The sequence below is a fragment of the Ambystoma mexicanum genome, chromosome 11, assembly GCF_040938575.1.
Source record: "Ambystoma mexicanum isolate Mex_15411 chromosome 11, UKY_AmexF1_1, whole genome shotgun sequence".
NCBI lineage: Eukaryota > Metazoa > Chordata > Amphibia > Caudata > Ambystomatidae > Ambystoma > Ambystoma mexicanum.
Genome location: NC_090934.1, coordinates 1,298,612,454 through 1,298,625,060, shown reverse-complemented (window position 1 = coordinate 1,298,625,060; position 12,607 = coordinate 1,298,612,454). Strand labels below are relative to the sequence as shown.

Genomic DNA, 12,607 nt, shown 5'->3' with positions numbered 1-12,607 from the left:
TGCTCACGGCTGCTGTTCCACCCGGCAGGTTGGTCCTGCCAGTCTGAAAGGCACCCGCGAGTAGACCTCGTAGTTTGCTGGTCCGTTAACATTGTAATGAGGCCCAATGTATTTTAACTAACTCTGTTGTACCTTCTGAATGGTCTAATCCCCAAAGCGTTGGTATCCAAAGAGTCATTGTTTGGGGCGGGGGAACACAGCAGATAATAGGGTCAGTGCATACAGCTGAGGACTGTAAGCATTTGCTCGCCAGATGTTTTGGACTACAACTCTGATCCGTCCCAACCAGCACAGTCAATTGTGAGGAATCACGGGAGTCCTAGTCCAAAATATCTAGAGAACCATCAGTTGTAAGCCTCTATTCTACAGAATATTATTGAGGCAATGCAGGTTCTCCGCCCTCCCATCCTCAGCTGGAGCAAACAAAGGGACATACTAGCGTCACACCGGCTGGGGGGAGGGGTGAATTGGCACCAAGGCAAACACAGTAGGAGGACACATGTAAGAAGACGATGCGGACGCACATTGGGATAGTATGCAGGCCCGGCCAAGACTTTCAAGAGATGGCGACAATCAATAATTGCATTCAGGACAACATTTCAATCATATTGCTCATTAACTGATAAATATGCACCTGTGTGACGAGGAAGCTCTGGTCATGTCTTTTCATCAGAGAATATAATTGGGCCTCAGGGGCGCTGAGGGGCACCTGGCACCCTGGGAGGTAGTGGAGCCAGGAGCAGGCTGAAAGGGGCATTCTATGGGCACAGGCTCCCTGTGAATGTGCACTGCACACAGATGCCATCAGTTTTCCCCCAGTAAGAGAGAGGGGTCAAAGGTGATCATGGAAAGCCCAAGGCTCATCTTAGAACGAATGTATAAAAAAGTGGGGTGACAATGGAAGCAATCTGGGTGAGAAAGATTGGGGATACTTTATTTAAACATCATGACGATGCCCTTATTCTAAGGGATGGTTAGCTTCAGAGCAAGGGATCCTAACTAAGGCTTACCGGGTGAGTCTCCTAGTTCTTCTACATAGGAAGGCTGAAGAACCATCAGATTTCTTTCCATAGGAAGAGATGTGGATAGATCCATTAACAGAACTTGAAAAGGCCTGGGAAAGAATGGTCTTGCCCAATTTTGCCAACCTACACTTTCGTCAAATGCATGTTTACTGATTTTTTTCCCCTAGTTTTTTTGCAGCAAAATGCAGATGGTAAGTTGGGGTACGGTATATAAGGGGGGTGGTGGTAGTAAGGAACGGTCTCCCCCAACCCCTCCCCACAAAGTAATTTGCAGTAAAATAGTGGAAAAGCTGGTTTAAAAAAATTGGCGAAGGTGTAGGTCAGCAAAAAATATTCTGCAAACATTCATGGAACCCGGAAAGAACAGACCGGAAAAACCCTAGTGAAGAGAAAAGAAGGACCTGATTCAAAGTCTTTCTCTGATTAACCCCTGTCTGCCCGTTGACTATTATGGCTCCCTGCTGGGCTAGTCTGAGCTCTTTATGCCACAGTACACACAGTGACAATTCCTTCATACCTCTGATAAGATGTCCTGTTCCCCATTCCTGCCCCGGATGGGCTGTGCACAGAGTGTGCGCCCTGCGGAAGCACATGGCAGCGGTTCCAGGTCATGCGCTAGTTTATTCCTGGCACCCCCAAATGATAACTGCAGATAATATAAACACTTGAATCAAGGTGCTGATAGGCGCCCTGATACTGCCATGTCTCCTTTGGATTTTGTATCCTGTAGTCATGGTTCCGGGAAAGGTTTTGTAGTGAGAGTATTTTGCACTTTATGTCTTGAATGGGGTGGTTGCTTAAGGAAGTAAAGCTATATTTCAACTGAGCAGATATTTCTGTGCAATCCATCCTAGCAGTTCATGCAAATTAAACGAGATGCATGTGCTACCTTAATGTTTCTCTTCAGACCAGGCAGGAATATTATTAGAGCTCCTTCCTACAGCACTGCTGTGCCGGCACCACTGATCCAAAGTGGTTTCCTGTTTTTTTGCTGGCAGACCCTTTACTCCCTTTACTTTTCCGTCATAATATTTGCTGTTTTTAGGGAGTAAAAAGTGGCTGGTATCCCACGATTCTGTAGGGCGGCCCATAGGGAATTCCATCTGGTTTTTGGGAGAAGCAATGTTTTAGGGCTTACTCCCCCTTTTGTCCCTGATTCTAAGGGACCCTAAACCATCGTGCATGCCTGCCATTGTGGTATTTCCGTGCGCACACTTAACATGTTTTATTGTTGTATGGAGTGGGCATGGCTCGGGAGGATAGCTCAGCGGCAACGTGCTCACCTTGGAAGCGAGAAGACATGGAGCAACGCAGGTTCGCTTAGAAACTTCTGGCTATTAAGCGCGTTATAAATAACCTATCATATCGTGCTGCGTTTCCAGGTTGTGCAAACACCACTATGTTCAGAATACATGGGGGTAGTGAATTCATGGATTTTTTATTTTTTTATTTTTTTCAAGCGCACTTGGTAAATTAACCTTTCGCACTACATAAAAGCATAAAAAAGAATTAACAGTGGATTAGAGAATATATGGGACTTTGGCCCTTTTCTGCCACCACTCCTCACACTTCTGCTTCTCGGATAGCACACCGGGCTGAACTCCTATATGACTATTTGACCACCTCAATACCATAATGTAGAGGAACAGGGATCTGTTAAAGATGCTTAAATCATCATACATTCATACATTAATGTGCATGTTGAATAACAGACTAACATTGGGTTCACTAGCGCCAGTTTGAAGTTGACACGTTCAAGTCACGTTTGTTGGATTTTTAAAGCGTAGGGGCGAACCTTTTGTCTGTAGTTTTATGCAAGTGAGTGAATAATTAAGCCTCAACACACTAAGAAATCTTTGGAGGGGGTGAGGCAAATCCCACTGCATTAAATTGTTTTTATAAATTAGTCAAATGGTGCATTTTGCAGCATACTCTTGAGTGATATTATATTATGCTATGTTAATAGGCTTAGATACTGCATCAAATCACCACTGTGGTAGGTTCAGAGGACCTAGGCATGTCCATGGAGTGGCGTACTGTGCTTGCATCGAGGGGTATCCAGACCTTCGTCTACTGAGAAAGACAATGGCCTCATTCCGAGTTTGGAGGTAACCACGCCGCTATTTGCGGCATGCCTGCCTCCAAAATCGTTCCAACTCCGGCCTGGTGAATGGAGCAATTACCGGTCCATTCTGAGGTCGGTGAGACCGGTAATTCCCCATTCACCAGGGCCCTTCCCCATTCCCATTTGAGCCCACATAGGGCTCAATGGGAAGGCGGCAATAACGGTACCGCAAATTGCGGTACCGTTATTGACCCCGGTGTCCCTTTGCGGGTCCCGTCCTTAACGCCTGCTAAAAGCTAAAAGCAGGCGTTAAGGAAGGACCTGCAAAGGGAACTCATAGTAGGGCGCAACGGGATTACCGGCACTGGTGTCATTACTGGTGCCCGGTATCCCTTTGCGCCCTACTTGTAATGAGGCCCAATGATCGCGAGGGAGATAACAGGATGGGAAAGTGCTAAATAGAGGTTCCAAACACAGGGAGTGAGGGATGCAGAAGAATGTTTTTTGATGGCATGGGTGCAGGCCAGTCCTTTGAGGTGGACCCTGGCTCTGCAAACAGGAGGACGCGGGCACGCCCTGTGATAATTGGGCTGTGTTTCCACGGCACATTTGGAAAATGGTAAATTCGTACAGGAAGTCATGTTCGATTGATGAGGGGCTCAGGAGTGTGCTGGGGCAATACTGTAGGTTTTGTTGCTGATTTGCCTGGCTGTCTCTGCGTGTACCCCTGGATGTTAACTCTGAGACTGCCAGGCCTGAGCCATGAGTGGAATAGTCAAGAATAGACTTTGTATAAAGGTGAATGTCGTTGGTAACAGAAGGTAAGGGACTGGAGTGGACCAATTAAAAAGGCCTGGCATCTTGATGTCAAAGAAATGATTGAAGAGTTTGTTCCATGTCACATCATGCTAAACTTTATTCTTTTGCTCAGGGAGAGACAGAATGGTGCTTTACTTACATATGAAAATAGTCATAACATTTGCAAGCAGTCTTGTAGAGGAACATATGAAGTATTCCAGTACTTAGCCGGTTAACAGTGCCAAAGAAAAAGGGTATGCAGTAATAAAATTATGGCAAAAATGTTGCATGTCCAAAAAATCGTGGCAAAAATTCTGTGGTTTGACCCAGTAAAGGTGTACCCCGTTATACCATTTAAGGGGGGGCAGGGGTCTGGGGTTGTCCCCTACTCCCTTTTAATGGTACAATGGGTCTGGGGCTTGTGGCGGTGTCTCCCGCATCCTTTACGTGGATTGTGGCAGCAAAACCCGGCCTTTTTGCTACGAGTTTCTGTGTAAACTGCCATTTTTGCAGCGATTTTAACACATGTAACCAGAAAAAGGTGGGTACATTGTGGGAGGAGTTTCTTAATTACTTGCCACCTTTGGGCTCTTCTCCAGGGACTGGCATAGAAATAGGCAGGAAAAATGTGGGAGGAGTTGCTTAATGACTTGCCACTTTTGGGCTCTTCTCCGGGGACTGGCATAGAAAGAGGCAGAAAATATGTGGGAGTTGCATAAGGACTTGCCACCTTTGGGCTCTTCTCCGGGGACTGGCATAGAAAGAGGCAGGAAAAATGTGGGAGGAGTTGCTTAATGACTTCCCACCTTTGGCCTCAATACTTTCAACTCTCTCTTCCTAAATATCTTCCTTCTCGAGCTCTTCGCTCATCCGCCTCCAACTCCCTCAGGGTCAGTCGCTTCTCCAAGCAACGAGTTGGTGGTAGATCTCTCTCTTCGGCTAGGGCCTCCTTCTGGAACAGCCTCCCTGCCTCCCTGAAACTTGAGGAGAACCACCTTCGGTTCCGGAAGCAGCTTAAAACCCTCCTCTTTGATTCTGCTTTCTCTCCCCCTCTCCCTTGCTGAATTCCTGGCTTATACTGAGACTGCACTTGTTAGCTGGCCAGCCTTCTGATCTCGGGCCCAAGCCCTGCCAGTTGCACGTCTGCACTCCCTCCCTGGCAACCCCTGCACCTGGGGACTGTTGTCTGTATCCCTACAGTCCCCTCCCCAAAGCTTCGTCTGCACTCACCCTGCACTTGCCACCTGCTGGCCATTCTTTTATTTATCTTCTTTATTTATTATCCCATGTACTGCACTTTCCCCTCTTCCCCCTCCCCCCTGCACTTTCCCTTTCCCCCTTCCCTTGCACTGGCGTGATCTGAATGACACCTGGCCTAGTAAGATCGGTGTCTGTCTTCCCTCTGTTCCTTCTCCCGTGCCTCGTTGCACCTTGAAACACTTGTGTATAGGCGTGTTATAAATGCCCTATCATATCATATCTTGGGGAAAGGCATAGACCCAGGCAGGACAAATGTGGGAGGAGCTGCTAAATGGCTTGCTGCATGTTGGGGTCTTCTGAGGTGATTAAAAGGAAACACACTTGGCTTCCTCGCTAATGGCAGAAGAAGTAAATGCGAGGAACTACTAATGCAGACCCAGCAGCTCCACAGTGGAGTAAGGAAGGTCACATGTCACATCTTGTGACGCTTGCAGGAACATGGCTTCAACGGCAACACAGCTGCAGCGCCTACAACTAATTAAGGCAAAATCCACCTTCCTCTAGCGTGTGTCCTCTGTGTACCCTCTCTCCGCCTCCTTCCAAGAGTACCAATAATAGTCTGTGTCCTTTAAATTGTATGTATATTATTGTACCCTATTACTGTAGTCCTTTGCATACTTGCCAACCCTACAGATTTAAGCAGTAGGCTACTGCTTTTTAAGCAGTCCTACCGCCTACAGATTTGGGTGACAGATCCTACTGCTTTTTACAGTGGCAGGTCATTTATGTGACTCTAAGGCAATGAATCTGTCTGTGCGGTGGGCGGGTAAGTGATACATTTGAGTGATGGGCTCAGATCAATCCACTGATTTGACAGCTAGATGACTCTGCCCTGCACTCTTGCCGGGACAGACCACAGGTGAACCACCGGTGAAGGCAAGTGGCGGAACGTACCATCATCACACAGCATCTTCCTGTTAGACTGAGGAGGTTATCAGTCTCCGTGTTGCTCAGTGTTCAACCTGCACTGCAGGAATACAGATGTACTGCCCGGGCTGCTGCTACAGAGCTTTGGCAAACGTTGCTTACCAGCTCTCTGTGATTATTTTCTGTGAAGTTAGGTAATTGAATTTGGTGTTAACTTACTATTCACAATTAAACATTTTAAACATTTGAACATCTTTCCATGTTGTGCTGTTTGATGGGTTGTGCATTTTAGAATGCTTCGGTGGTTCCAACAATGTATGTTTTGTAATTTCCTGTGATGTCATCGTTATGCTAAGAATTGTTTTTGCAACTTGAAAACTCCTACATCTTTTTCGTCACAGAATGTTGGCAAGTATGCCTTTGTCATAGAGTGGTTCATTGCTACACAGGTTGGCCTGTCGTATACAGAAAAACTATCACACGTTCAGTTTTGCACCAAGGCATTGCTCTTATTAGGCGACATTTAAATATGAAATGAAAAACACCTGTATTTTCATTATCCACTAAGGAATAGTGAATTGGCCCCTTGGTAATAAAGATCTTTGAAGATAGGGCCTTGCATTTGGCGCCGTGTCGCACACTTTGCAAGCCAGCCCACTGTCCTCCCGTTATTTGAAAAAGAACCCAACTGAAACCCGGATGAGGGCTGTTGATATGAACAGCATGAGAATGAGAAATGCAAATGCGAACTAATCAAGGAAAACGCTCACGCCACCCGAAACCATTTAGCGCGGCGGTGATTTAGAGCTAATCTCCGTGTCCTGTGCGTGGGTGCTGCTGGCATGAAGGGCGTTCCTTGATTACCACCTAATCCGGGGAGGCATGGCCAAGGGACTGCAGTGATCTGCCGCTATTAACTTCCAGTCACAGCCGCGCGGCGGGGCGCGCGAGGCCTAGCTCGATTTTCACGCACTGTCTTTTCTGATGCTTACAGGCCACGGGGCTGGGCAGGCTGAAGCCGAACACGCTGGTCCTGGGGTTCAAGAGGGACTGGCGGAATGCTACCACGGTGGAACTTGAGAACTATATTGGTGTCATACAGTAAGTTGCAAATGCCACACAAAATGCGTTTGAACATTCAAAAAAGAAACATTAAAATCATTGTTCTAGTGCTCTTTTTATGTATGTAGGGGAGCAGGATCAAGGCAATGGAGATTATGGAGCTCATTTTACTCCATAACATAATTTGGCAGTGGGGAGTTATGTGTAGACAAGGATGCAACGAAAACTACCTTTCGGGGCGGGGCTAGCTAGTGATGGGCGGGGCAACTCCCGAAAGTGGGAAGGGTAAACGTTGAGGCTCCACCCCCTTCTGAAAACCAAAGGGTTGTCTGGTGTGGGGCTCAAGTATTAAATGTTAACGCCCAGCATTACACCTAAGCACAGAGCACACAATTACACATCCACTCACTCATTGAAACATCCCTTTCGCCATACACTCGCTCATTTATATGCACACCCAGCCTCATACATCATACACTCGTTCACACACACTCATTCAAACACTCATTCACACACTCATTCACGAACACATTACATACACACTCCTTACACACATGCATACATACATAATGAGCTAACCAGGGCCGGCCTTAAGGGCAGCAGTGCCCTGGGCGAACTGGCACCCCCCCACCCCAATCCCCCTGGTTAACAGGGGGCGGGGCGGAAGGGGGCGGAGCCATGATGGGAAACTTTTTTTTCTAACCTCCTTGCTTCGTGAGGAGGTTAAATAGGTGCCGTTAGCACCCCATTGTCATTGAATGAGCCCCCCCTTTGCGGGTTCATTCAATGACAATGAGGCGCCTGACACACCTTCTGCCACCACGGCAGCTCGGGGTAGCGCTTGAAAGGCTCCCCCCGGAGCTGCCGTGGTGGGGGGGCTAATGGCGCCTTTTCTTGTGAAAAGTGTCCACGACGGAGGGGCGCATTTAAATGCACCCACCGCAGCGGGCACCTTTTACAGTAAAAGGCCACCTGCTGTGCCTTGTCCCACAACGCCAGCTCGGGGGAGGCCTTGAAAGACTCTCCCGAGCTGGCGTGATAGGGGCAAAAGGCGCCCTGGGGGGCGTGGCGCCCTGGGCGGTCGCCCGGCTCGCCCCCCCCCCCCCCAAGGCCGGCTCTGGAGCTAACATGCAACACCCTTTAACACTGCTAGTTTTAGAAAAGGCTTCCCTCGCCTCTGTGCCTAACAAAAAGCAGGTGTACACATCAGCCCCTTCCACTTGGATGCGAAAGCACAAATAACATTGTTATATGGTCACTCGCATCCGTGGGGAGGGGTCTGATGTGTGCATTTGATGTTTGTTAGGTAGAGATGTAAGGGAAGACTTTATTGAAACTAAAAGCTTAACATTTTTGCTGCGTTTGTGCATACATTTTTGTGCATGAGCACAGTAACACTTTAAAGCCACCAGTTTCAGGAAAGGCTCCCCTCTCTGACTGACAAAAAGCTATGTGTAGAAGCCCCGCCCTTCAATTCACATTTCGGTGGGAGCGGGCAGGAGGAGGAGGGGTGGGGTGCTGAAGCCCGTTTAGCACAATGGCGTTGCGCGCCTGGTGTAGACACACAAGTGGGTGGCTCCCTGCCCAAATTTAGGTCATTTGCACGGCGGAGTGCAAATGCGCAGGACAAATGATGGCGCACAAGCAAGTACGCAACCTTTTGCCATGCACACTTGCACTCTGCTCTGCAAATGGTTAAAAGCTGCCTACCATGCTCGTATGGCAGGCAGCGTCTAAAATTACAATTAAACGCTCTCTGCAATGCATGCATGGCAGGCAGCATTTAATTGTAAAGGCACCCTGTCTTGCAGACATGCTAGGCAGCGTTTAATTATAAACGCTGCTGGACATGCGAGCATGCCAAGCAGCGTGTGTAATGAAACGCTGCCTAGCATGTCTGCAAGGCAGGGAGCCTTTACAATTACAATTAAATGCTGCCTGCCATGGGAGCATGACAGGCAGCGTGTGCAATGAATACCAATGGAAACCGTCTGCTTTATGCTGGTGCATAAAGCAGGCAGGCTCCATAGGGAACGCCAGCATGAAAATGCATGCCGGCGCAATTGCTGCAGCATATATATGGCAGAGAGGAAGTGAGGCGGCGGAAACGCAAGTTACGTTCCACCCCTCCTCTCCGCCATACAAATGGACGAAAATGGGGCGTGGTGTTAATGGAAGGCGATAAAGGCTTTTACGCCTTCTTTTAATGTTACACTCCTGACAAAAATTAGCTGCTGTATATTTTTAAACCTTGTATATTCGGAAATGATCTACACTTCTTTGAGGCATCAGCAATTTGTGTCATTGTGGCATGTATTTGTTTTCCAGTGATTCTTTTGACTTCGAGCATGGAGTAGTTATTGCCCGCATTAGTCAAGGCTTCGACATCTCAAAGGTTCTGCAGGTGCAAGGTATGTTTGACTTTTCATAAGCACTTTTTAACTTTAATGCTATGCTTTTATTTTACAGTACTAAAGATTTGCCCAAACACCTGCATATGTATATTTTCATTTTGCCAGTAGAATAAACATGGTGTAAACACTGCCAGGGCCAGCAGCATCAGCTTTCCGATCAAATAATTCTTATATGCAGGGTTTCTTTGGCAAACCTGAGTTTTCAACGCCTGATTTTGGCACAACAAAATATTTTCGCAGCCCAATAATTTTGAAAATGAAAAGTCATGTTGTTTCTCATCTTGTTTTTTTGGAAAATGAAATCATGAAAATGATTACACATGCATTCTTCAGTCACAATGATATTGACATAAAAGAGGCATGGCTCTATACAATTGCAAAACTTCCTTAAATAGCCCCCATTTATATTCACTTCTCAGCCTTAAAGACAAAGTTCATTTTAGCATATCATTATTGAATTCGTCCTGGACACTTAGCGTTTTATAATGACGCAATCCCATTGGAAAATTGGAAAACGTTCTGTGAATCAGCGCAATCCCATTGGAAAACGTTCTGTGAATCAGGGCCTTAGATTTTTGGCATGGAGTTATGCAAATGGTCTCTTTGTGTCATGCTGCCGTGGGGGCCACCCCGTCTCAGTGCTTTGTGAGTGAGGAGTGCCAAGAGAGAGGATTGCCCATGCGTGAAGTGATGCATGCACAGGAATGGCCACCCTGGCTGACACACAGGACTGGGCCGACGCCCTGCTCTATTCGGTTACCAGACATTTGGTCGAAAAAATAAGGTCGACACCATTTGGTCGAAAGCCAAATGGTCGAATATTTTTTTGGGGGATTTTTCACTTATTTTTTTTTTGGGGGGGTCCCCCCCAACCCCCTTTTTTTCTAAAAAAACCTTTTTTTCCCTAAACGAAAACCTAAAAAATATATATATAAATAAAAAAAAAAATTAGACCATTTGGCTTTCGACCAAATGGTGTCTACCATTTGTCCTGTCGACCTTTTTCTTTTGACCAAATGACTGGACACCCCGACGCCCTGCTCTATTCTCCTGAGGGTATTATGCTTTCACTCACTCCATTAGCATCCCGATACCAGTCTCCTGTTCTATATCAGAACCGTATAGGGGGATGCTGCAGTGGCGAAGAGGACGGGGGTCCAAGTTTCCTCCACCAAAAACAAACCTATGGCAGCACATGAGAAGCTGAGTCCAGATTGCAGGTTAACCAGGTAGGGAGCCATGGAGGATAGCTCAGGGGCAACATGCACGTCCTGGAAGCAAGACGACACGGAGCAACACAGGTTCGATCCCCAGGGTCTGCGCTAAGAAACCTCTGGGTATTACGCGCGTTATAAATAACCAATTATAATTCTTAACTAGTACATGCAGAACAGCCCGCATGTGGAAGCAAACAATGCCACTGTTTCAGAATAACTTAGAAGTCCTGGGAGACATGAACTGCACTTCTGGAAGAAAGAAGTCAATGCTGCTGTATGCGTTGCCAACACATGGTCAAAGAATATGCTGTAGATTAGTAAAAGTACCTTCCCAAATGGTGGTTAGACCTACTATGTATTTAAGAAGCTAAGAGGCGACTATCCCAATGATTGGATAGCAAAGAGAAGGCAATACTGAATGAGATCAAGATGTACTGGAGAACTATGTTCCCTCTAAGCTGTGTGCATGTGAACTTTCCCAGGTGAGCATTAGTAATGCACACAGGACATTACCACATTCTCAAGTATTCAATAAGGAACAAGCCACAGCTGTTATTTGCTTTCTCGGTTCTAGCCCTGTTTACATTACCCGTTTAAATGAGGGTGACCCTACAAATCTAGTAAGTTAGATAGAAAAAGTTCATGCTCACTCTCTCCTATTTCAGCAGTGTTATCATTACCCTATAATGGGAGAGCAACACTGCAATATCATCTGTTTGGCCTGCAAAGGTTTATGGGTATTGAAATATTCCCGACACTACTCGGACATAGCATTAGGGCTCTGATATTTAGACATCTACAATGCTTTCCAGACCCGCAGGGGGAAAGGGCGTGGCTGTTTGCGCCGCAGGGGAAGCAGAGCCCTGCATTGGCCACGTTGTGCTGCAGCACCACCTCCTTCCAGGAAACTAAAATACTGCAGCAACCCACGCGAGGGCGAAGCCCATGGGGGGGAAGGGCGTGGGTGTTTACGCTGCAGGGTGTTTGTGCCTAGCAGGAAACTAGGAACTCCTGTTCTGCCTGGAAAACGCAACACTAGGTGGCTACCGAGACCGCAGCCAGGAAGGAGCAGCTTCAGGGACCTGTGACTGCGCACGCAAAAGCTCGGAGTAGGTGAGAGCCAAGAGTGGGGCGTGTCATAAAGTCCTCATTAACAGACATTGCAGACACCCCTTTGCCCTCACTTGGCTACGGACCTGAACAGTGGCTCCCAAAACATTAAAGAGCACCTCCGTAATTCCTGGCTAAACCCCTGTCATGTCCACAGCACTTGTATCTGCTTCTGCACCTGGACCCAAACCCACACCCACATTTAAACCTACAACTAAACGGAAAATTGTGAGTGTAAAAAGGAAAATCCTTCCAAAAACCACAATATCATCACCAACGCCCTCACCGTGTGCTATCAAGACCACTTCTAGCCTCTCTGCAAGGCCTTTGGGGGAAGCTCACTCTCTAATTAATGAGATTCACCAGTTCCTTGGCTCATCCAATGCTCCGGTTATCCTGGATTCCTAAAGGGGGCGTGGGTGGAACACTGAACAATATATCAACACCTCTACCAAAGCTGATAAGTCTATTCCCATATCAAATGCAGAAATGGGCTCTGCGTGGCATTCAGGGCCTCCGCCTAAGACACCCCTTGATCAATTACACCCTTGGAGGCTTCTTTGTAGTCCATCTTCGCGTCCAACTATTGTCGGACATGTCCTGAGTGCGGCTCCAGCGGAAGTCCATAACCATGGCATTGACACGCCCACCATTGTGACTCCCGTTGCCCCCGCTGCACCATCTTCTACCCACTACCTGTCGGAGCATCATCGATTCCCTGCTACACATCAGATGGTTGCACGAAGTAAGGGAGGGAGTACAATTTTATCCAAGACAGACAGCACCAAC

At 47.2% G+C, this 12,607-nt stretch overlaps 1 protein-coding gene across 3 annotated transcripts in view; it reads left to right on the top strand.

Annotated features, from left to right (window-relative positions):
* Window positions 1-12,607, top strand: part of SLC12A1 (solute carrier family 12 member 1) — a 245,755-nt gene that overhangs the window by 165,080 nt on the left and 68,068 nt on the right. For all 3 annotated transcript variants that reach the window (XM_069624794.1, XM_069624795.1, XM_069624796.1), the window contains exons 19-20: window positions 7,010-7,116; window positions 9,406-9,488. In XM_069624794.1, the coding sequence (XP_069480895.1) occupies window positions 7,010-7,116; window positions 9,406-9,488 (190 nt within the window). The remainder of the gene's footprint in view (window positions 1-7,009; window positions 7,117-9,405; window positions 9,489-12,607) is intronic.